The sequence below is a fragment of the Zootoca vivipara genome, chromosome 12, assembly GCF_963506605.1.
Source record: "Zootoca vivipara chromosome 12, rZooViv1.1, whole genome shotgun sequence".
Lineage (NCBI taxonomy): Eukaryota > Metazoa > Chordata > Lepidosauria > Squamata > Lacertidae > Zootoca > Zootoca vivipara.
This window is the reverse complement of record NC_083287.1, coordinates 8,910,893-8,935,939: the sequence shown is the minus strand read 5'-3', so window position 1 is coordinate 8,935,939 and position 25,047 is coordinate 8,910,893. Positions and strand designations below refer to the sequence as shown.

The 25,047-nt window shown below is 43.3% G+C and overlaps 1 protein-coding gene across 4 annotated transcripts in view; it reads right to left on the bottom strand.

The window, feature by feature from the left end:
- Positions 1-25,047, bottom strand: part of TRANK1 (tetratricopeptide repeat and ankyrin repeat containing 1) — a 57,001-nt gene that overhangs the window by 16,190 nt on the left and 15,764 nt on the right. For 2 of the 4 annotated variants that reach the window (XM_060280601.1, XM_060280602.1), the window contains exons 5-21: positions 24,927-25,045; positions 23,825-23,908; positions 23,255-23,393; positions 21,575-21,706; positions 20,269-20,439; positions 18,050-18,211; positions 16,003-16,257; positions 14,615-14,791; positions 9,573-12,539; positions 8,213-8,412; positions 7,610-7,747; positions 6,967-7,110; positions 6,135-6,291; positions 5,365-5,453; positions 2,623-2,726; positions 1,688-1,820; positions 695-840 (exon numbers count right to left, since the gene is read on the bottom strand). In XM_060280601.1, coding sequence (XP_060136584.1) covers positions 695-840; positions 1,688-1,820; positions 2,623-2,726; positions 5,365-5,453; positions 6,135-6,291; positions 6,967-7,110; positions 7,610-7,747; positions 8,213-8,412; positions 9,573-12,539; positions 14,615-14,791; positions 16,003-16,257; positions 18,050-18,211; positions 20,269-20,439; positions 21,575-21,706; positions 23,255-23,393; positions 23,825-23,908; positions 24,927-25,045 — 5,317 coding nt within the window. Of the gene's footprint in view, positions 1-694; positions 841-1,687; positions 1,821-2,622; positions 2,727-5,364; positions 5,454-6,134; positions 6,292-6,966; positions 7,111-7,609; positions 7,748-8,212; positions 8,413-9,572; positions 12,540-14,614; positions 14,792-16,002; positions 16,258-18,049; positions 18,212-20,268; positions 20,440-21,574; positions 21,707-23,254; positions 23,394-23,727; positions 23,790-23,824; positions 23,909-24,926; positions 25,046-25,047 lie in introns of those variants that run through there. The other 2 variants (XM_060280604.1, XM_060280605.1) reach the window with 2 other exon arrangements.

Sequence of the window (25,047 nt, the reverse complement as noted above, 5' to 3'; positions counted from 1 at the left end):
TGGCAAACGGTAATGAAATTGTCATGGCATTTGGCTAAAACAATCAACTCATTGGTTGAGTGACTGAATGATTTTCAAAGCGGATTTAAAAACAAAAAAAGTACTGGGCATTGTTTCTCTTTTTTTAAAAAAATCAGCACATTTACTTTTCTATTAGATCTTTGTATATGCACTGTGGAAATGGCTTAAACCAGGGGTCAGCAAACTTTTTCAGGGGGCTGGTCCACTGTCCCTCAGACCTTGTGCGGGGCCAGACTACATTTTTTTTTGGGGGGGGGGGAATGAATGAATTCCTATGCCCCACAAATAACCCAGAGATGCATTTTAAATAAAAGCACACATACTACTCATATAAAAACACCAGGCAGGCCCCACAAATAACCCAGAGATTCATTTTAAATAAAAGGACACATTCTACTCATGTAAAAACATGCTGATTCCTGGACCATTCGCTGGCCTGATTTAGAAGGCAATTGGGCCGCATCCGCCCCGCCCCCCAGGCCTTAGTTTGCCTACCCCTGGCTTAAACTATATTTCAAAGTACAGTATTAACTTTTTCATAGGCTATTTAGATATGCGGTTCTAAACAGCATGCATTGCAACCCCAGGACACAAATCAGCAATCTTTTTTTAAAAAAACTGGCAAGGCAGAAGTAATGCAATTTTTAATGAAACAGGTTCTTAAAATACAGACCTTTCAACAGATTTTGCTGCTTCTTCATACAGCTCCTCGTGGCAACACATTTTAAGTGCTAGATCAAACTCTTGCATCTGCTCAAAACATCTGTATGCATCTTTGTAGTATTGTCCTCTTTTATAGTAATATGCCGCTTCTTTCACCTGTACAATGATGACACCACATAGATGCTTACATCAAGCATACAATAGCTAGCAACACCTCTCTAATTCTAGCAAATAGGGCTAGACTGACTGCAAGATGAAACAACTTGCTTATGCTAATAGGCTATCATCAAACATCAGATAGGAGTTTAGTTATCACCCGGAGTTCACTCAAGCACCACATATTTCAAGTGAATAAATACGCATTCAACAGCAAGTCACCAAGTGTACCACAACAAATGTAAAGGAAATCAAATCATGTGCGTGCGTGCATGTGTGATCTAGCTCTATCTGTGACAAATTTCTCCCTTTTAGCACTTCTCACAATAGAAAGGAAATTTATTTGTCTGTCCTCATCACACAACAACACAAGGGCCAGCTTAAAATATTTACTCATTCCTAGACTTTCACCACACTCTCTCCCCCCCACCCTCTGCTTCTCCATGGCTGACCTCAAATTAAGTCTCACCCACTTGCATAAAATTAAGGCTTCATATGCCCATATCCACAGAACACACATATTCTGTAGGGGCAACCAGGTGTACACCAAGCTAGGTTTCATATCTGCCTACCGACTATGCAAAAGTGAAGTAATATGAACAACAGAAAATATGAAATAAGAAGCCTTTTGCATGCAGAGTAGGTGTAGGATAAAATATACTGACCCAAACAGCTCTCCTGAGTCAAATGTCACTTCCATTAACTGTTAAAATAGCTCTCAATGCAATGCTTTGATGAGCAGAGATAAATCAACTTGGATTTCTTACTCCCTCATAGTGAAATACTAAAGAGCCCCCAAAAATAATTCGGACAATAAAAAATAAAGAAGTAGGGAAACCACATTTACCTTTCCTAATTTTTCATAAAGTTGTGCACAAAGCTGGTACTCTTTGGCATGGATTAGGCATTTGAGAGCCAAATTTGGTTCATCACATTCTAGGTAAGTTTTAGCCAGTTCCATATATTCCATTTGCTTCTCTCTGTTTATATATATATAGAGAGAGAAATAAAACAAAGCAATTTTGAAAAATAGGCAGCCAATTGATTCAAGGTATTTCATTCCATTAGCTATCTTAAAACATTAACAAGCTGAGACAGAAATAGATTCCAACATAAGGTCTTCATGCAGGCAAGAAATATAATAAACAGTGACTTCATTGCTCTAAAAGCAACCTCAAGTCTTCCTTTTGAATCAAGCCATGGTCTATGTTACATCCATCACAACTGTCTTTATTGGAAGCGAAAAGGAGTAAAGTAGTCATGACAAATTTGTTCCATTGGCTTCAAATGGAAGCTCTAAATATGGAAAGGCCAGGCAGCAGGAAATCTGATGGAGAAACTTTGTGGAATGATAATTGTAGGAAACAGAGCATCCTAGGAAGTAGCAGCATCCTAAAGAGCTGGGTGTGCACCCTAGAGTAAGGCAAGATATTTACTTTTTATAGCATCTAAGATAGGAAGCATAATACTGCCACAGATTCCCTATCACCGCCATGTTAATTTGCAATACGCAGATAGTTCTAGTGATTCTCTACTAGCAAGTGCAAAGAACAAAGCAAGATTCAACCTTGGGCTGCAAATCATGGTTTGCTTGGAGCGAAATGAAACAACTCTGGTTCAAATTAACACTAAACCAAGGATTGAGGTTTGTTGCTCCTGTGTGCTTAGTTGGGGGAGGGCAGTGTTTGCTGCAAACCAATGTTTACAGCGATGCATCAACTAACCTTTAATCCAAAACTTTCAAACAGATTTATGTTTTTTTTACGTCTAGAAAACATTTACCTGGGGTTCATTTTCTTTGACTGTACTTTAAGCACAGCGTCATGTGCCAAGGCTAGTTTTTCCTTCTCAGTTGCTCCTCCTTTTTGATAGCATTTAGCAGCCACCTGAAATAGGAAAATAACATTTATCTAGAGCACTGGCTGCTTCAAAGAGGAGCAGTGCTACCCACTTATTTGAATGGCAGACAACAGGCCAAGTAGGCTTGCTAATTGTTGGGTGTGTTGTTTGTTTTTAACCATCCTGTGCCTGTAACAGTATCTTGACCTGTGGCCATTTGAGATACCAGTGCTTCCCAAAAAAGCAGCGCTGCTAGAAGGCTTCACAAAATGACCGAACAGATGCTTGTAGGAAGCCCACAAGCAGATCGTTGCCCTTCTTCACTGTTGCTGCCCACCCCAAAAACAAAACTCAACATGGAGCTTCCATCTAGTCACCATAGCAAAGAGCCACGGATAGACCTCCATGAATTATCTGTTGAAAACCATCTAAGTGTCGGGGGGTCTCCAGGAGGCAGGACAGGCCCCCAGGCAAATGACATATACGTGCCAGCCCGTCTCTCCCTTCTTCGTGCCGTTCAGGAGATCCATCAATCTACTTCCCCGATGTGCTTCCGTAACTCATGTCTTGAGACGATGAGCACACATTGACTTAGCAGAGTCAATAACAGCAGAGCTAGGCTTGAGGTGTGAGTACTAAGCTACTTTTATTATATACAAATCAGGACAAAGGAAAGCATGGCTCCCCTCTCTCTCTTCTTCCTCAGAGAGAAGGAATACAACAGTACAACAAAGTGGAACAGTGTAAAAACAACATCCGCTCCCATGACTCCATCAGTGACGGAATGTAAACACAGACATGTGATAAAACAATCCCACATAACTGCACAGTGGGCGAATGGAATTCCAACACTAAGCAAGTATTGCTCTTTACATCTTGGAGCAGTGAACTTCATGTTAATTATAAACTGCGGAAAGATGCAGAATCAGAGTTGGGAAAGGATTTGAAAGGTCATTTGGCTCGTCCCACGTGGGAGGCGCTGTGGGTTAAACCACAGAGCCTAGGGCTTGCCAATCAGAAGGTCGGCGGTTCGAATCCCTGAGACCGGGTGAGCTCCCATTGCTCGGACCCACCTCCTGCCCACCTAGCAGTTCAAAATAAACAGGCACTACCCAGAATAGACACGGGTGGTGCTGTGGTCTAAACCACAGAGCCTAGGGCTTGCTGATCAGAAGGTTGGTGGTTCGAATCCCTGCGGCGGGGTGAGCTCCCATTGTTTGGTCCCTACTCCTGCCAACCTAGCAGTTCGAAAGCACATCAAAGCGGGAAGGTAAACGGCGTTTCCGTACACTGCTGTGGTTCACCAGAAGCGGCTTAGTCATGCTGGTCACATGACCTGTCCCTCGGCCAATAAAGCAAGATGAGCGCCACAACCCCAGAGTTGGACACGACTGGACCTAATGGTCAGAGGTACCTTTACCTTTACCTTTACGCTTCAAGAGCCACTGCGGCTACAGCATCCATGAGAGGTGGCCACCCAGCCTCTACTTAAAAACCTCTAAGGAAAGATAGTCCACCATATTCTGAGGCCATCTGCTTCACTCTCAACCCAAACATTTGCCCAATGTTGGCTTAAGGCGTAAATTGGAACATGCAATTAGTGTGCATGCAAAGAAATTGAGCAACTACGACAGAGTTAGATCCAAAGAAGTGTAAATGGAAGGAAAAAATGGAAGGAAAATAGCAACAAGCCCTGTTCCACAAACGTTGGCACAACAGCTTGATTTGGAGTTCACTCAGTGCTTTATGTAGCAGGGCAAGCTTCTACAGCAAAGAACAGCATCTTTGAATTTAGTTTCATTTCTTTGCACACAACTCTGTAACCCTTGCCCTTCCATAAGCATAAGCTGACTTCTGCATCTGGAAAAGCACATCTGGATTCATTCCTAAATGTACACGCAAACCTCTCAAGAACATTGGTGGTTTTTTAAAAAAATTCTTAATATAAAATCCAGGCTGCAAACAAAAAAGAAAAGAAGCTTCAATACACACTGCTTTTCTATATGAGAGAGAGAGAGAGAGAGAGAGAGAGAGTAAAGCACACCCAATATTTCAAGTGTACCAAAACAAGTTGAGCATGCTCTATAGCATTTGGTTAATTAAACTACTGGGTTAAAAAACAAAAGCAGCACTGGATCTACCCTTAATTCTTAAGCATTTCTCAAAATTGTGCCAATTCAGCTATGACACACTGGTACACGACAACAAAGACAAAATGTGAAATTAGTTCCACAATTATCGGTCTACATGCTACAGTATATAGCTTTCACTGAGTGACACTTTACCAATGAAAGCAACAAAAATAAGCCTTTGTGTTGCACTGCAAAAAGAAAAAGAAAGAAAAAACACCATTTTAAGTACAGCAAACATTAACAGGGCATACAGACTTAAACATAGTGACTCAACAGGATTTGCAGGTGTGTTCCCAGTTGTGAATGAGAGGGGCCAAACCCATCTGCAAAATTATTGAAAAGCATTTTAAAAAAATTAAATGAGGTTCTGCCCCACCCTGCAGAAGCCTGCCCCTCCCCAAAAAAGCTCTACAGGTACACGGGCTAGCATAATTCTATTCTGTATTGTTGTTTGTTTGTTTGTTTGTTTGCAATTTCACTTCTATGTTTCATTGCCAGAGTTAATGTATTTTTCCTAAAATGCCCTCCCTTTTAAGCAAGTCTGTGAACTTACCTTCCAACACTGATGCTTTGCATAATATTCTCCTTGCGCAATCCACTCTTCTGGAGTTGAAGTTTTAACAAACATGCTGTCATCGAAATCTAGGAGGCAAAACAAGGATGGAAGGAATTGTTACACTGTTAAAATTCTTGTGACATCAGCTCAGCTCACTTTTAATTCAGTCATCTGAGCAGTTCTCTTGACCGTAAGCCTGCTTTGGGGTGGAGAAAATGGGGCGTTGGTTCCCCAACTCACATCCCCTTCTCAAAATGGCCCTCTGACAAAGCTAACAGTTGACCACAGATATAAATGTTCTTGGATATGTGACAGCCTTAGCCAATCCTTTCCTAGTATGTTTAAATTCATTAATGTTGCAGTCAGTTGTGAGTTGGTTCCAAGGAACTCTTGAAGAGACAGAGATAAACTACCAGAGATATTAAGAAACCAGAGATATATTAGACACAGATCTTTTTAAGTCAGACTCCCCCCCCTCCCCCAACCTGATGTCTGCCAAATGTTGAATTACAACTTCCATCATCCTGACCTTTGGCCATATTGGTTGGGGAGGATGGATACTTCAGTTAAAAACAGGAAGGCTGTTTTTAAGCTCATTAAACTAGCCGTAACATTATTGAAGTCATTGGGAATTTCCTAAAATGTAGGCAATGAAAAACATTTAAGCATAAAATTCTCCTTCCTTAATTATTTGCACCTTCTATGCAAAAATCAAACGTTGATCATGAGGCAGTCTAGTTTGCAGAATTTTGTAGCATAGACCTTACCTTTATCTTCCTCTGTTTTGACAACCTGAACAAGTTCTCGCTTGATGAAATATCGAAATGCAGGCGCACGTCTGTCACTGTTTTCGTCAAAGATCCACAGATTGACTCTGGCCCTTGTAATAGCAGTATATAACTGCTTTAGCTCTCCATTAAGCATCTAGGAATACAATGTTGATATGGGCAAAAGGCTATCATAAAGAGCAGTGCTGCAGCTAAATACATTTGGACTAATGTTTCATCAAGAGAAATCAAACTGTATGGCGCCATGTTTGAAGACACGGAAATCAAAATAAATTTACTAGTGCGAACTAACATGCCATTAGATTGCCAAGCCAAGTGTGGCCTTTGGTTTAAACTCGCCCGTTTGGAATTCACTGCTTGTTTATAATACAATTATTTTCCCAGAAGTCTGAGAAATCAGCAGGTAACTTGGTGAGCATGTTCAAAACCTCATTATAGGCTTGAAGTTCACATATTAACCTGCCTGCCCGCCAATCAGCAATTTTTATGTGTAACCCAGGAAAGAAGGGCAATATATTGTAATGTTGTAGTTCTCTTGGACACTAAGATACTTAAGTGAAACTTGGAATGTACTTTTATAAGCACAATTTGTATCCAATTTAAGACAATGGATGAAAGATTAAAAATGCTTTACAATGCAAGATCTTCGGTTAGTCCTCAAAGATTGGGATGTCAACTATTTAGAGATTTGTATGTATTCTTTATTTATTCTACAGGCTGATTAAGAGACAAAACGGTCACAATGACTTATTTAAAAATAGGTTTAAAAATAGGAACATGATGATTGCTTCTGGTTTTATTTTGTATTCACCTTGTACATTTCTGGATTCAGAACAGGAAGTTTTCCTTGAGCATCAGCAACTTTCTCCAAGGGTGTTTCAATGACCATTTTGGTTTCTTCAGGTAAAGGAGAGGGAGGTTTGAAAGAAGAAATTATTTTCCATTCTTTGTAAGCCTAAAGGGGGGGGGGACAGAAAACCATAACTTTAATAGCACTACTGCACCCAGAAAGCTGTAACCAAGATTTCAATTTTACTCGCATTTGAAGTCAACCTCAGAAAGCAAAACAATCCAGAATCTTCAAATCAGTGAGCAAAAGCACACAGTGCAAGGGTTGTAGGGACAAAAAAAATCCCTTATCCAATCCCAGATATGAAAATGACTCCAGCTATAAGCTAAGTGGAACTCATTTGTCAAGTGTTCCCAAAACAATTTACTTGGGGTCAACGTCTTCACTGGTCCTGAATATATTCTATAAATTAAGATGTGCTGATATTGAAAGAGAAAAAAAACATTTAGTACAAACAAGCACATGTTATGGAAATCAAACCAGCAGATAAAAGAACATATTGTTATTAGGAGGAACAAGTCAACCTGGCCTATTTGAGTTGTTCAGCTCTCCCCTAAAGAGAAATGAATGGTATCCAGTCTTTCTCTCCCTGTATTTTACATACCTCTGAATCTGTGAAAAAGTTGTAAAGGAGCACATCATCAAATTCCAAGCCTTTTGCTTCGTAAATTGTTAGCACAAGAGCTAAACTAAGTTCCTCAGGGATCTTTTCCTTTGCTATTTCATTTGCTACAAGAATCACCTACAATCAAAACGGGAAACATTAGATCACCAAAACCAAAGCAACCCATGAAGATAAGGCAACAAGTAGAAAGTTGCCTGAAGTTGAATCTAGGTCTTCAGATTCTGGTGATCGATAAGCCTAGACAGATACTATCACTGTGAGAAGAATAGCCTCATTTAGGTGCCTAGGTTATTGTAGTTATCCAGGAATAGTTTCCACACCTCCACCTGAAATTAGGGCTGTGGTCTTTTCGTGAAGATTCAGACCTGGTGCCCATAATTTACAAGCGCAATGTATTCTGATGCTCCCAAATGAATAAACAAGAAAAACAAGTAGGCTTCTTAATTACTACAGACATACTTAGTTTTATCAACATTCTGAAAAGCTGTTGGAAGAACTCAAGACAGCACACTGTCACTTACAATAGTGAAAACAGCAACATTCCGATCTGGTACAGAACATTATATGCTGAGAAAAACCTACCTGATGCGCTCCAAACTCTATAGGCTGTGTTTTTCTTTTGTTTCCTCTCAGCAGAATTGCCAGATCGCTAACACTGCAAGATTCCAAGACGGTGGGTTTGGGCCCATCAAAGAGGCCTGAATCCCTAGGAAGACGATCAAAGGATTCTGGGAAATAGTACTGAAGCAAGTCAACAACTCCCGAGGCCAAGTGGAGAATACCTGCAAATGATAATGAGCAAGTAGAATTGACCTATTAAAGTTGTCTTCTCTCGGGTGGGAAACAAAATTAAAGGGTAACTGAAAGAACAATGTTAATCTTGAAAAGTTAGCAAATGCCTAGCTCAAAACCGCAGCTGGGACACAAAGCTGTTTTACAGCTATGGCTTAAAAGCTGCTTCATCGAGGGTGGCCACATGAGGGGACAGAGAAGGGCAGAACATGGCCGAGTCATATATCCTCCTTCCACATTTCTGATAAACTCATGTTAAGGGGCAGAAAGGTGCACAGAAGTGGGTATCACGGAAACACCGCTTTTGACCCTAAGGAACCAACTCAAGCTGGTGCCAGTGCCCAACCCTGCACAGCAGCAGCTATGAGAATCAGTCACCAAAAGCCCCAACAGTTCTGTGAGAAGTCATGTGGGATTTATTTGGGTTACATCTACGCCATACATTTAAAACACTATTATACTACTTCAACAGTCATGGAGAATCTTTGGAACTGTACCTTGTTATGGGTGCTGGGAAATGTCACTCTGCAATGTCAGCATCCTTAAAAAAACAAAAAAAAACCCAAACCTATAGTCCTTGGGATTCTCCATGACTGTTAAAATAGTGCTATGTTGTCTGTGTCCCCTACGGAGAAAAGAGGTGGAGAACCATTGCTCCCAGTAAAGTCATGGCTGATCTGTTGCAAAGATGGGTAAGAGAAATCACACAGGTCAAACAGCAGGATTACAGGAAAATCCTCTGTAAAGCAGTGCTTCAGTATAAGACTGCAGAGGATATCTGTACAAACTAAAATAAATTCTCATTCAGCTTGAAAATTATTGTTTTGATTCTAGATCAGTGGTTCTCAGTCAGCAAAGTACTGTGGACCCTGTTTTTCAAAAGCCAAGCCATAAGCCCCCTACTTTTAAAAACGATGCTATTTTTATGGTAGTTTTTGTTATGTGAATGGTGTCACAGACCCTCTGGGTGGCTTACACAAACCCCCTGGGGTCCGCAGACCAACAATTGGGAACCACTGTTCTAGGTTGTTCAACTTGAATACTTTAAAGGAACTTTAGTTTCATGAAGTACAGCTATCCTCTCTTTTAAACCTCTGTCTCCTCAGCCCACCCAATGTAACATATGTATTTAAATTTAAGATTTTGATACCTGAATGAGACCGGTAGTTCTGATAAAGCTGGTATATCCTTTTTGGTTTCCTAACAATACTCTGTTTCTTGTCAGCAGAGTTTTTGCTGGCATAGTGGAAAAGTGATTTCAAGTCACTGAAACGAAAAGCAACTCCTTGCATAATGCTCTGTGCTGTGTCGCCAGTCAGGAACATCGCATTCGGATCATCAATGGATTTCATTAACAATGCTAGCTCTGCCTGGGTGAAATCCTGTATTTCGTCCCCATAAAGCTCATGGATGCACCATGGTAGATCACTGAGCTTTAAGAGTCTTTGAGACAATTTGTGCAAGACATCTTCTTCATCAAAATAATTTCCTTGTGATCTTATTTGTTGGTAAAGGCTGAAGAGTTGATAAATTTCGCTACGGTCTTCTTTGAAGTTTGGGGATCTCTTCCGTCCTAGTTTTTTGTATTCCTCTTCTGTAAGTATGCCTTGGTGGCTGCTTAAAGCCTCAAAAGACCCTTTCAAGAAAGATTTTATTTCTTTCCAAACTAACGCTGGGTTGTAGGGGCATTTGCCTTTTACCATTTTGGGCCAGATTTCATTAGCAAATATACCGTAAGTCACAAAGACTCGAGGATCACTCTCTCTAATATGGACTTCTGCAACCTTTTCATCCTCATCATAATCTACTTCAATGTCAACGTCTTCCTCTTCCTCCTGCCAATTTGACATGGCGAGATCTTCTTTAGTAGACCATCCAGCAATGGTGCGCTTGAGACTTCCGTCTTCATTTCTCAGAAAAAATGGTTCAGGCATAGAGGCATCAAGGAAGAGCAGCAATTGTCTGGATGTGAGGAAGAGAGGAAAATTTTCGTCTTTAACATCCTGAAGTCGGTGAACATTTGCTTCAAGGGGCTTGAAATGACTAGTTGCCTTTGAAGACTTGCTAAGCTCAATGAAGTTCCTCTGAACTTCTTGGCACAGAACATGGTTTTTAGTAACAAAGATCTGATGCAAGTGTTCCAGTTTGTCAGTTTCTTCTGCAGCAGGCTCCTCATCAGAGTCATATTGTAAATTCATTTCTGGGTCTCCTAGATTTGAACCCTGGTCGTCTTCATCCTGCTCTTGCTCATCTGTACTTAAAGATGTTTCCAGTTCAGATGAATCAGTGGGGTCGCTGCCTTCTTGCTTTTCACTATCTTCCTCCTCAGTGCTGTTTTCAAAATGCATGTTAAATTTCAATCTGTGCCACGTCTGTCTGACCAGCAAGGGACCTCCAGCCAACTCTGCTTTCTCCCAGTAGGAATAAAACTTTTTCCAAAGCCTGTACAAGCAACAAGTAGTCTTCCCAGTTCCACTCCGTCCAATTAAGATGATTGGCTCCAATGGTCTGGGGTTCAAGTCAATGACTGCATATTCTAACTCGCCCACTCTGAAGGGGTATTCAACAGCAGTGGTCATGTCGCTGATGATATTAAGTGCCATGTTAGTACTGAAACTGTGAAATTTCATTATGTTGTATTCCGTTTCCACCGCACTAGCTGGGGGAAAGTATTCAGGCAGGACATGATCTTTTGACTTTTCTGGCTTAGTATCTTCAACATATATGCGAGGGATGCGCTTTTGTAAATTCAAGTTAGAAGAAATTGGAGTGGCATTGATACCTTTAAGCTTTTTCCTCAAAATACAGGACAGCCCACGATTGTATGCTTTACATATCTTTTCAACAGCAAGCTTAACGGCACGGTCCGCAGCAAGGTCAACAGCGCGGTCAATTGCGCGGTCAATGGCTCGGTTGAGTTTGCAGTGATCAAGCACAATGTCCCATATCCTAATGATTTCTGTGTAAACCCTCCCAGTTTTTTCTGTGGGATGTGTGGAATTCTCATTCTCTATTATCTTTTCCGCAGCCTCGCTACAGCGAGGAGAAAAGTCTATGGCAAGCTCCCAAAGCAGCCTGGCCCCTTTGTCCAACTTTGCCTCGTAGAGCTGAATGTCACCTTTCAAATGTTTCAGCCTCTTTTGTAAACCTTGGGTCCATTCACCATTTCCTAGCTGCTGAATTGCCAATACTACTTTCTTCTTCATATGGTGAGGGAAGCTTTTGTCTCCTAATTTCTTAAGCACCTCAGAGGTGCACTCAATTTCCCATGTCATATTATCAAAGTCCTGAAGGGACGTCTCAATTTCCTGAAGCTCTCTATTGACTTCAGCGTCCTCTTCCTCTTCTGCTGTGGCCTTCTCAAGCTCATTCTGTGCCTTCTCCCCCAATTCATCTTGGTCTGGGCCAGCATTATAAGCCTCGTGGGCACATGCCTGCCGGTCTTCACTCTTGTGATCTGCAATCCTAGTCATAGAAGGTGGCTGCTTCACTACTTGGGATGCCACTGAGTTCACTTTTGTTGAGACTTCATTCAGTTCAAGTCTTTGGATTAACTGTGTGATTGCTTGTACAAGGCAATCTCGCAGAGTCAATGGCTTACTGATATCTCTGAAAGATGAACTTTGAACTCCAGCAACTTCTGCCTCTTCCTCTTCATGGGAAACACCACATAGATTAAGTTCTGTGTCTGGTGGCAGTTCTTCAGGCGGCATTTTGGATGACTGTGCAGCTGAAGAATGGGTTGAATTTTTGGACTCTGACTTGCCGCAAGCCAAAGTGGATTTCGGTATTTTAGTTTGATGCCCTGTTGCATCATGTCGGGACCTCTTCTTGTTCTCAGCCACAGCTTCATTCCAAGCTATAAGCATTGGATCGTTTTTTTTAATTCTGTGACGCACATCTCTGCCAGATTTATTTTTTAAATTCAAGTTAATTTCAAACTTTGCAAGCAAGCCTAACATTTTCTTAACATGCTTTGTTAGGTTTTTCTGAAAAATAATGTGCATGACTGTGTTCCCATTCTTGTCTTGCCTATTGGGACTAAGATACGAAAATGTGGATGGATCTGAATCGTACAATTCTAGAAGGTGACTCAATAAATGTAAGCCGTTCTCATCTAGAGAGAGAGAAAAACCAAAATTTACAAAATTAAATTTTGTATTTCCATTCACACAAGCCACAATAATATTTTAGATTAAAGTTGATCCTTTTTATCCCTACTGTACAATGCTCAAAGCAGTTCATAACAGTCTCTGTTTCCATCCTTCAAGTTAACTTACTTCTAATGAGATGCTGCCTACAAGATACCATAAAATTTCCTGGCCTGAGAGAAAGCTATGGAGGGAGAATATTTCATTCCAAGCGGAAGGAATTCTCCACAGCCTTGGAACACATTCAGAGTTCTGCAATTTCTTGATCTAGGGAGTGTTAGGTGACCTTTAAAAAAAATCCTTTTGACCCACCCACCTTAAGGAATATTTATTTCTTTTCGGAAGGGGGTGGGGTGGAAGAAGAAGAAGGGTGCTTCAAGAGCTGCACTCTGCATACACTACAGGTTGTCCCCGTGTTCCCATTTTACTCCCATCTGTCATCACCAGCATATAGATTCTCCACACAATGCTATGGTTCATTTGTTCCTAATTAACTTTGCTAAATCTCTCGGCTCTGTTCAATTTTATACTTAATTGTTCAGGTAAAGCTTCCAAATGAGGTAGCTGTACTCTAAGACAGGACAGAAAGGAGAATAAAAAGTGCCACGTTGTGTGCTTTGATATTTGAAAGAACTAACGAATATTACACATAATGCAGGAGGTTTCATCAGCCTTTGTTCATGGAACCCCATGTTGCCTATTTCAGCTGGCAGCAAACTCTCTGGGTTCTTTGGCAGCGATTCTTCTTAAGATTTGCTGCCCACAATTCTTCCCAGCAGAAATCGTGGGGGGCAGTATGGGGTAGTGGTTAGAGTGATGGACAAAGACCTAGGAAACCAGGGTTCAGATCATTGCTCAGCCACACAGCTCACTGGTGACCTTGGGCCAGCCACTGCCTCTCAGCCTAATCTCCTGCCACAGGGTCATTGTGGGGATAAAAATGGGGAGGGGCGACCTGTGCATGCCTCCTGGAGCTCTTTAGATGAGAGGTGGGGTACAATTGGAATCCTATATAATAATGTCCAAGCTGTCCCTGCGTCCAAGCTGTCCCGTGTGTCCCTGGGGTACTGCGCATGTCCCCCAGAGACACAGGGATTGGACGGAGGGACAACCAGGGACACAGGGATTGGACCCGCGCTCTCGGGACACAGGGAACAGCCAACTGCCGCTCCGCCAACCGCCGCTCCGAAGCCCAGTCTCATGCTGGAGGTGCGCGGTGAGGCGGCGGGGGAGAGAAGCGCTCCCCCCCCCGGCAGCCTTGCCGCACACCTCCGGCATGGGACGGCGCTTCCTCGGGGAACCCGAGGAAGCCGAAGCGGCAGCGGGCGCGGAGGGAGGCCCGCTTTGGCTTGGCAGCGGCGGGAAGAAGGGGAGGAATTCCTCCCCTTTTTCCCGCCACCGCCAAGCCAGTCCCGGAGCCGAATTGCGGCGCGGCGGGGTTTTTCGCTGTTTGCCTCCCCCAGGGGAAGGCAAACGGCGAAAAGCCCCCGCTGCGGACTGGCTTGGCGGTGGCGGGAACATCCCGCCACCGCCAAGCCAGTCCCGGAGCCGAATTGCGGCGCGGCGGGGTTTTTCGCTGTTTGCCTCCCCCAGGGGAAGGCAAACGGCGAAAACCCCCCGCTGCGGACTGGCTTGGCGGTGGCGGGAAGACCCGCCACCGCCAAGCCAGTCCCGGAGCCGATTTGCGGCGCGGCGGGGTTTTTCGCCGTTTGCCTCCCCCAGGGGAAGGCAAACGGCGAAAAACCCCCGCTGCGGACTGGCTTGGTGGTGGCGGGAAGACCCGCCACCGCCAAGCCAGTCCCGGCAGGCCGCTTCCTCTAGCGCCCGTTTTTAAACGGGCTAAAATCCACTAGTAATAGATAAATATGGACTCTACACTGAGCTATGGAACATTCCCATCCCCTTCCTGGTGGTTTTGCACACCACGCCACTGACTTTGCAATGGTGAGAGGATGGCAGGAGAAGCTGCCGTCAACACACTTGATGAAGGTTATAAACTATTTCAATAAGCCACCACCAACAAAAATACCAAAGTCCTTACCTTTCTTATCAAAATAAATGGACAACGCAGCATGTAAAGGGGTATCGCCTTCTACCATGGATATATGGCGTGGATTTGCACCACAGCTCAGGAGCACATATGCCAGCTCAAAATCATTGCTCTTCAGACATTTCTGAAGTGGTTTTTCATGGCTTGCTCCACTCCCCTCAGGTGACGCTTTGGGAAATGATAATTACAAATACCAACATTACAAGCGCATGCTACCGGGGATCAGGGGAAACAGAAGCTGAATTTCAACAGTTCTAGAAAAGGCACAATGCATCCACAGAAGCTTGTGAGATTGACAACAAGGGTTTCACTAGGACTGCATGCAAGCTGCCCTTTGCCTACTAGCGTTTATGTTGGAGGGGAGAATGAGATGAAAGGGCAGCTTTCATAGCGCATCCCCATGATAAACAGGGCAGAGGTATGGAAGGCATAATGGGAGCCTCTCTCTTAATCTTAAGGCAGGCTTAATAAAAATGCAGCTCCCTTCTACGATTGGATTGAAGACTTACACAAACTTGCAACATATGAACAACTTGCATATAAACACAGACTTGTCATGGACAGATTCGATGATATTTGGAATCCACTCTTACAAATTCTGTAACAGGTTAAGATCTTGTGAAGTACAATAACAACCTTGCAAAATATACAGTTCTGGGTTCCCCCCCCCTTTATTTCTTTATTTCTCTGTTTCTTTCTCAAAACAGCTCAAAAGCAAAGTTTATTTCCATGGGGGCACCGTGGGTTCTTAGCGCTCTGTACCACAGTAATTCCTAGCTTCTTAATGTTCCTGCAGCCATCTACAATCAAGTTAAACCCAAGGGTGGGTACATCATGCTTGCAACTGAGCTAGCCGTACCAAAGCAGCTCATAGCATCACAATTCAATATCGCTTGATTGTATCCCACACCATCAAGCCTCTGCCACCAATTTTGATAAAGCGCCATCTTATTATGAAACACAATACCACAGCTTTTATACGCCATAGTATAAATACACGGCACAAAAGGCTATTTGTAGTTACAGCCGTATCTTGGTTTTCGGACAGTCTAGTTCTCGAACGTTTTGGCTCCCGAACGATCGAAACCCGGAAGTGACTGTTCCGATTATTTAACGTTCTTTTGGAAGCTGAACGTCCGACGTGGGTTCCACAGCTTCCGATTGGCTGCAGGAGCTTCCTGCAGCCAATCAAAAGCTGCACTTTGGTTTTAAAATGTTTTGGAAGTCGAACGGAATTCCGCAACTGACTCCGTTCGACTTCCAAGGTACGACTGTATTTAAAAAAAAAAAAGCAGAAGAGATAGACTGGCATTAGTTTAACTCAAGAACACAGAGATATTCAGATCTTCAAGGAAAGTTTGGTATCTGTGAATACTTACCTCCCCCCTGGATCAAGCATCTCACAAGATGTAGCCGCCGCCCATCTGACCTGTTCATATCTTTCAAGACAGTGCCAATGTCAACATCCGAAAGATTACAGTTCTTCATAAGGCAGTCTCCCAATGCCATATTCCCTGAGGTTTTTCGGGTCAGCAACAGCATAACTTCATGCCACTTTTGCTTCTCCAGCAACAGCTTTATGAAACTGCTGGCGCATGCAGGAGGAATGTCACAAACTATTTCTTCGGGAATTTCTGAAAGAAGTAAAAATAAGGCTGCCATTATGCCCAGCAAAATTAACAAGATCTTTGAAATACACTTGACTAAAAAAAAAAACAGGTTCCTTGGCACTTCGGATTTGAGTACTGCATGTCTAGAAGTGGGCAACCTGTTTCACGCAAACAACACCTCTTGAAGCCACCCCATGGTTTCGTTCCATCCAAGTTCCTTCATTCTCATTTGTTCCCTTCTTATTTTTCCTAGCTTTTTAAAAAGCATTTTCTTCCTTTTGATGTAGTTTTCAGAAGAATTAAAAGAGGTAGCATTTTACCCTATTTTTTTTCCTAGTTGTATGGAAGTTTCCCTCCAGCTGTCTGAGAACTGCTATGCTTCTGCTGGCATGTGTTTGTGGAGCACATTAATGACAGAGATACAGTGGACGCTCTGGATAAAAATGTAATTCGTTCCAGGGGTTTGTATGTACCCCGAAAAATCCGCAAGTAGAGGTGCTGCTTCTGCGCATGCACGCGCGGCGAAACCCTGAAAAATACACTTCCGGGTTTGCCGCATTTGCAACGTAGTAGCCCGAGAGTCCACTGTAAATTACTTTAACCCGTTTTCCATAAAAGTAGTCGGGGGGGGGGGGAAGTGATGTATGTATCTCTTCTGGATACTATACTCACTGAATCAAACCTAATCAAACCCAGTGGGGCTTACTTCTGAGTAGGCCTGGATGTAAACTGGAAATTCTAATCTGATTTAGACATGGTGAAAATTTAAGGCGGCTCTTCGTTGTTCTAGAAAAATCCAAAACACTTTCGCCTTTTGCTCTGTCCGTAACAAGTCACAGCTTCTATCTTATTTAAATGCCAACTGAATACGTTGACATACAAATTGCTGCTTAGCACAAGAAATGTATTAGAAAGATGGGCATTGATTGCCCTCCTCAAAATGCTTAACACAGCTGTGCATTAAAAAAACTACAAGCCTAGGGAAGAAAAAAACTGAACTCCCCGTAAACCTGCAAAATAGCCAGTGTGACGTTTTAGTTCTCAATTTATTTAACACAGGAAGAAGGCAATGAAAATACATCAATTGTTTCCCCTTTTGTTTCTCAGAAAGATTCCATTGGTGCCTCCAATGTGCTACAAACTGTAGATCACAAACTAGTGCTAGGGTACATCAAACTTTCTGCCAGGCACTGAAAGGCTTCTAAGTGAGGCAAGAGCTACAGCACCCAATAACAAGTGCTTTCCTTTTGTTAATCCAATGATGCGATACAATTCTCTATGTTCCTTGACTCAGTTGGTTACCTTTCACAGAAAACCAGTTTTCACAGCACATTAAAATATCCAACTGGACAACTTTTGCCGCCTAGAGGACAATATAAATGCTTTGCAATAAAGACTTTCTATCTGATATGCTGATCCCTCTGGAGACCAAAAGTGGACATGCATCAGGACTGCAGCTGTCAGTTTGGGGTTTTATGGAGCACATCAGGACAGGAAAACAAAGCAGTTAAAATGTCAGAATGTTCAAGTAGATAGCAAGCAGAGGATTGTATTTCACACTGCTCCTATGTAAAATATCCCCCAGTGTGCTAATTTCCTACAAACAGCAGCCGGGGGGGGGGGGGAGGTGGCAAGACTTGAACAACTGCGAAAATAGGTTATTAAATGAAGCACATGAACGCTCAAGTTCTATAAATATTAAGTAGTTGTCTTTATAGCAAACGTTTTACTTGGTTTCCAAGTCATCCTTGTGTTTCGGAAATGATTCAAACATGTCCCTGGCATCTATCAGATACTGAGAATGAAACATGTTTACCTCTTACTGATTTCAGCAGGTTCAGGAGCCTCTGAACTTTTTCATGCCTCAATACTTTGATGTTATGAACTCTGTTTTCCGAACGACAAAACTTCACAAACTGCTCAAAAGCATCATGAAGCAAGGCAACGTTGTCTGCAGGGGGCGTGCATTCAGTCTGCTCTGTGGGGAACAACATTGAAAACCTTTCTGAGACATTTTCTCTCTCTCCTTTTTCAACGGGAACAGAGCTCATGAATTTGCAATCCATGAAAAGGAGATACAGGGCCGTCTCAAGCAGGTCGGGCGCCCTGGCGCTGTGGCGCGGAGATCGCTCCGGCGCCCCCGCCCTAGTGGGACTACCCCTAGAGCCCGACCTGAGGGGATATGAAGGAAAAAATCAATAGTAAAGTGGCCCAACATTTCTCCTTCCAATAGCCATTTATTTCCCAAAGACCAGTGGTTTTCAAATTTTCCCATCATCCAAAATCTTCCGCTGTAACCATCTTGAAAGAGGCAGCTGTGACAACTTGGGATAATACCTCATGCATAAAATCATGCTTATAAAATCATGCCATTTAAAAAGGGTTACATCTTTTAATTGCTGTGACATGGGACTTTTGTTGTTTTTCTCTGTAGAAAATTCTAGGAAACCTTCTTGGATAACTCTTTCTGTTAGACACATAACTCTTTTGTGTTGCCTATATAGTTGTGATGTATGGAAGTGAGAGCTGGACCATAAAGAAGGCCAAAGAATTGGTGCTTTTGAATTATGGTGCTGGAGGAGACTCTTGAGAGTCCCATGGACTGCAAGAAGATCAAACCTATCCATTCTTAAGGAAATCAGCCCTGAGTGCTCACTGGAAGGACAGATCCTGAAGCTGAGGCTCCAATACTTTGGCCACCTCGTGAGAAGAGAAGACTCCCTGGAAAAGACCCTGATGTTGGGAAAGATGGAGGGCACTAGGAGAAGGGGACGACAGAGGACGAGATGGTTGGACAGTGTTCTCGAAGCTACGAACATGAGTTTGACCAAACTGCGGGAGGCAGTGGAAGACAGGAGTGCCTGCTGTGCTGTGGTCCATGGGGTCACGAAGAGTCGGACACGACTAAACAACTAAACAACAAATACAGTGTTATGCACAACAAATACCTCTAGTTATGAACTTAATTCGTTCCAGAGGTCCATTCTTAACCTGAAACTGTTCTTAACAAGAGGCGTGCTTTCACTAATGGGGCCTCTTGCTGCCGCTGCACTGCCGGCACACAATTTCTGTTCTTATCCTGGGGCAAAGTTCTCAACTCGAGGGAACTCTTCCAGGTTAGCGGCGTTTGTAACCTGAGGTATTTGTAACTCGAGGTACCACTGCAGATAGTTGTTGGGCCTCAGCACTGGGCCCATAACCAAAGAACATGCCCTGGAATAGGACTGAGGAACCTGTGCCTCTCCAGATGTTTTTAGACTCCCATCTGCCCCAGCCAGTGCTCAGAGATGACAGGAGTCTTGAAAAATCTGGAGGTCCATCCCTGCCCTAGAATATACCGCCAACACTTCTCAGCCGCTGTGAATTGTAGGAGTGAGCAAGATTCTTTCAGAGAAGAGTGTCTGGAGTCTTCTCTTTGAAGATGACCTGAAAAGTTTCAGAGGAACCCCAGAGTTTCCCAAAAGAGCTTCAGGGGAAAGCTCCATCACTAGCACATAACAACACACAATTAACCAAAACAACACTGCCACACAGCCCTGTTGCTCAACTGGTGAGGTATTAGTGCAGTAGCGGGCAATGCCAACACACACAAGCCCAAAGGACTGCACAAATCTCCTCGGCCTATGTATGCTTCTCTCACCTCTGCCTCAGTACTGATAGCTGTCCTAGTGTAGTAGCTTTGGGTTTCCAGTATCAAAGCCCAGTTTCAAAGCTTTGGCTACAAAAACACTTTGCGAAAACCTAACAGAAAACCATGGTTAGGGGTGGGCAGTTGGGACATGGATGAAATTATGGAGAGGAGCAGAATGACCATGACATCCAGTGCCTGAATAATGGTTAAGTGTTACGTCTACAGCAGGGTTTCCAGCTGTTTTTGGACTACAGTTCCTATCATCCCCGACCACTGGTCCTGCCATGAATGATGGGAGCTGTAGTCCAACAACAGATGGAGACCCAACCTAGAAAACAAAGAGGACACTTTTGTCAAGTGAGGGCTATTACTGAATTGAACAAGCAGGCCTGCCTCTGAAGTACCTGGTGACTCATCCCGGTGTAGATTACATCTTTCCATGTGCTTGCTGATTATATCTATAACCCTGAACTTCTTGTGTTTTTTCAAGATATCCATAGCAGACCTTGACTGGGCATCACAGATCTTTGGATCCACCCCAGCGTTTAGAAGCATCACAACATTTTCTATCAGATCTGAAATACAAAACAAATAAAAGGAATCTGCAATATTCTTGACTTGAATCACAACAGGCTTCACATCATGAGTTCAGCTTTGTGATTTGACCCTTGCAGAAAGGACCCTTGCAATAACTGATTGCAGCAATCCATGCTTGCCAGAAACATCAAAACACACCACTCATTCATCTACCCCGGTCTGTCACACAGGGAAAGGGGGATAACAAAAACTGCAAAAAGTTCCCAGGTCACCAATTTGGGCTGGGAAATATATGGTGGAGGATTCACATTTTGGGTGCCCACTAGACTGATAAATTTCAAAAGAAAAAGAAAATAAGAAGAGGAATATAGGTGCATTTTTCAAATGAAACAGATAGATGCTTAGTTTCTCCCCTTCAATCTCAAAAAGGATTGCAAAACAGGAAGCCAACAAGACGCCTGCTTCCCCGCTTCCTCACAAGACTAGTGCAAAGCAATATGAATTGTTATTTCAAAAATACTGGGAGCACAAAATCATTGCTTTTCAATGGTGGCTCCAGTCTTAAAGAACTCCTAGGTTTAGATGGCCCCATTGATTATGGGACCTTCTACGCCCTGAGCCATTGTTCTATTAGTGAAATACAGACCTTTCTGAGCACATCTTTTTCCCATTATTCATTCCCTTTCTGTGACAGCTGTGTATTTATTACTCATGTTATTCCAACTTTTTGGTCACCTAAGTGGCTCTGGGAAAATTTCTTCCATTAACACGATGGTGCTTGCTACTGCCAACCCACTTACCTAGGAGTAAGCCCCCCTGAACTCAATGGAGCTTATTTCTGAGTAGATCTACCTAGGATTGCACTGTAAATGAATTAGAAGCCTATTCTTGATGCTGGAACAGACACTTGTTTTCCCACTGCCACCTCGTGGGCAAAATAAAACTTGCAGAAACTATCATGCTACAATTCTAGAGATGGTCTCAAGGAAAGCTGATTCCTAGTTTGATTATTCTGTTCAAAATGCAGCAACACAAAAGCCAGTCTCTGATAAAAGCACAGTGTTAGCCCTTAGCCCTTTCTAGGCTTTCCGTAATGTATTGTATTGTCCAAAAACAAGGTTACCTAAACACACACACACACACACACACACACACACACAACCATCCACTTACTTTTCAAAGGATATCCAGGTGAGAGGGATGCTACAACGTGGAGAACTGTGGCTCCCTCTTCATTTTGCTGGTTGATGAGATCCTTCAGTTCAGGCTTAGTATTCAATAACCATCGGAAAAGGTGATTTCCATCTAAATAATTAAAAAGAAGAAAAGCATATGACATCAATTTAAGGTGAAGACTGTCCTTAACCTTTCTAGAATATATAAAAAGGATAGGAAAGTATCTATGCAATATAATTTATTTTAACTGCTTGGGTTTATCTAGTCTAGTTCAGTGTTTCTCAACCTTTTTTTGGCCACGGCACACTTGTTCCGTGAAAAAAATCACGAGGAACACCACCATTAAAAAATTTAAAAAATTAACTCTGTGCCGCCCTATATTATAACTATGACTGTAAGAAACACTTGCCAAATATTGCTTTCCAGCGGGTCAGCGCTGCCGAGTTCAAAAGATCCGGGTTTCTGATCCACCCCACCCGACCCCGCCGTCCCGTAAGCACCGCCCGCCCGGCCCGGCTTCTCGCCGCTTCCCCGCCCGCCCTCAGCCTAAAAAAGCAAAGCGGTGCAAAGTGTTGAGGGTAGCGCTGCATACCGGGTGGCATCTCGGTCTGCCTCGCTGCTTTGAAACCGCGACTGCTCCTTCCCTGCGTTTTTCTCCTCTCTTTTTTTCTCTTTTTCTTCCCCCCTCCTCCCCGCCTTCCTTCTTTCTTCCTCCCTTTTCCCTCGCTTCTCTTTCCATCCCTTCTCTTTCCCGCCGCTCCTGGCGGCCACGTCAGTGCCAGGGAACCTCGGAAAGCACGACGGGCTTTCTCTCGGCTCTCACTCGCTCGCTCTGTGCCGTTAGAATGCCGGCTGGGTAAAGCGCGCGCGCCTCTTCAAAATGCCGTTGACAGCGCGCGGCAGTGGAGGTCGCCCGGCGACAGTGCGTGCGCACGCTTTCTCACGCAGAACGGCAGTTAGCCGCGTGCTCGAGAGAAGCCGGAGCGCACCCGGTGGACAAGGGGCTGAGCCTTGTTGGCCCATGGCCAGTTGCCCGGAGCCACGGCAAAGGTGCAAAAGAGCCACATGTGGCTCCGGAGCCGCGGGTTGCCGACCCCTGGTCTGTGGAAACTAGAAGGGGCGAAGAAATAGGACGCCCAGGGAGGTGGAGTTTGCAGCTGCAAAATCGCCCTTCTCGTCGCCGCACATCACGGCACACCAGCCAGCCTCTCGCGGCACACTAGTGTGCCGCGGAACAGCGGTTGAGAAACGCTGGTCTAGTTGGTGTATAGCAAAGAACCTTGCAGGGCAGGGATGGCCAATGTTCTTGGCACACGTGGCTCAAATCAAGTCCAGAATATGAAATGGTGCCACTAGTTTGACGGTACAGTATTTTTGCTGCTCCTCCCTGCCTTGGGGTTCGTTTTCTCTTTAAGTCCAGTTTACAGATTCGCCAATATACTGAGCAGGGGAAAGTACCAGACTTTATAACATAGCTACTTCTACGCTGCCCCCAACAAGTGTCCCCCTGTCCAAAGGCTGGCCAGCCTATATTGTAGGTCAGACTTGAATAATGCCATCTCTCACCATGTTCATGGGACCATAGCTTTATGTTTTGCATATAAAAATCCATCTCCAAATTACCTGCAGCACCATTCAGGACATCATTTATTTTGATTTTTTTTTTAAAGCACTTACTTGCTTTGATACAAAGCATGATGATAGCATGAAGAGGATAGGTTCCAACACTTCTTATATTTGCTCCAAGGGAGACAAGCCACTCCACCAGTTTGGGCACCCTTTCCATTTTTTCATACTGGCCAAAGAGAACATATTTCTGGTTCAAGAGAAACAAAGAATAAATGTTTAAGGCTCTGGTCACTTGGTGCACATAAAATCCACCATCACTGCATTATGATAAAATCCCCACCACATAGACATGTGGATGATTAGGCAGTATAACTTGGATACAAATGTTGACAGTAATATTTTATTTAAGCACCATGTTTGCCTTAAATACCACGCCCACCCACAATTAAGGGAAATCAGACATGTCTGTTAAAGCAAGCTAGTAATGGAGTTGGGTGTTTTTATTTTTTAAAAAAAAGGTTTGCTGGACTGCATGCAGGCTCCTCTTACACCCTTTAGTTTGTAAAACAGATATTGGTTACCTATGTTACCTGCCATTCATGCAAGCCCTCTGGTGAAATCCATTTCCTAATTCCATTCACCCCAGTAAAGGATTTCTACTGGAAGATTTTGACAAACCTCAAACAGCTCTCTTAGTGATAAATTGGTCACTTGCAGATTCCTTGGCAACCGGTCTTTCTCAGCAGCCAACAATAGGCAAGACTAGGGAGTGGGGGAAAAGATTTTTTCGTTAGAACTTTAAATGCATTTAGACCTCACATCTTTTTCAGATCACAGCGACACCTGGTGCTTTTGCTAACAAGAACAATTCTCTGAAACTATGGTATTCCAGTGACACTGGAAAGGATGAAAAGTATTACTTCAGTATACTTTTCAGTATTACTTCCTCAGAGATTACTGGCATCAGCAGAAAGCTGAGAGTTAAGAACCACCACATGTGTATTGGCTGAGCAGCGGGTATTTGCTTCCTTTTGCTTACAGATCAACACAGGTTACTATTGCATCAGGCTGCAAGAATGTAATAACCTAAACATCCATGAAACAGTGTTGGTATTGCTATGCGAAGTAAAGAAAGTGCTTTTTGCTGCACTATGACCTACCAACATGTAGAAAACTTCAGCGGTTGTCCTTTCCTGCTCATGCTACTGGTTTAGCTGCTGAAAGCTAAACCAGTTTGGTTTACTGTTCTGTATGAATCTGACCTCGTTGTTGGGTCTCACTTCAACCAAGCCACCAAGTTTTGTCCTTGGCTTGCCACTGTGGTTTGCTTGGAGACAGACCACAAGACAATGCTCAGACATAACACTAAGCCAAGCCATGGCTGAGCTCCCAGTAGCATGGCAGCAGGAGCAGAGAACGACTGCAATGGCTGTGATTTTCTCCCAATGCACCAATATGCTTGCCTATTCACAACAAGCCATAGTTTGGCCTACTGTTCCCTACATGGTCAGTTTCTCTTTTTCCTTCTTTAAAAGGTGCAAGCAAAAATAATGAACACTACACCAAAAACTGTGCTAAGCTTACAAATTAAGGAAGCACACCTACAATTCACATCAGCTTATCCCAATTCTAAGTTGAGCTACGCAATCACAGGGCTGAACCGTCGAAGCAGACAGAATCCAGAACCTGCGATCACCTACTGTTATATAGGTTTTGAAAAGCCAGCCTGAGCTCAGGAGGGGGGGAAAGATGTCATTATTTACAATGATAAGATGCCTACCTGCCACAGTCCTTTTCTGGCCAGCTTTTCAATCACTTGTTGCCAAATTGGTGGAACGAAATTATCGCTCACAATTTTTTTACAGACGGATAATAAATTTGGGGTAATAGTCCTTTCATCT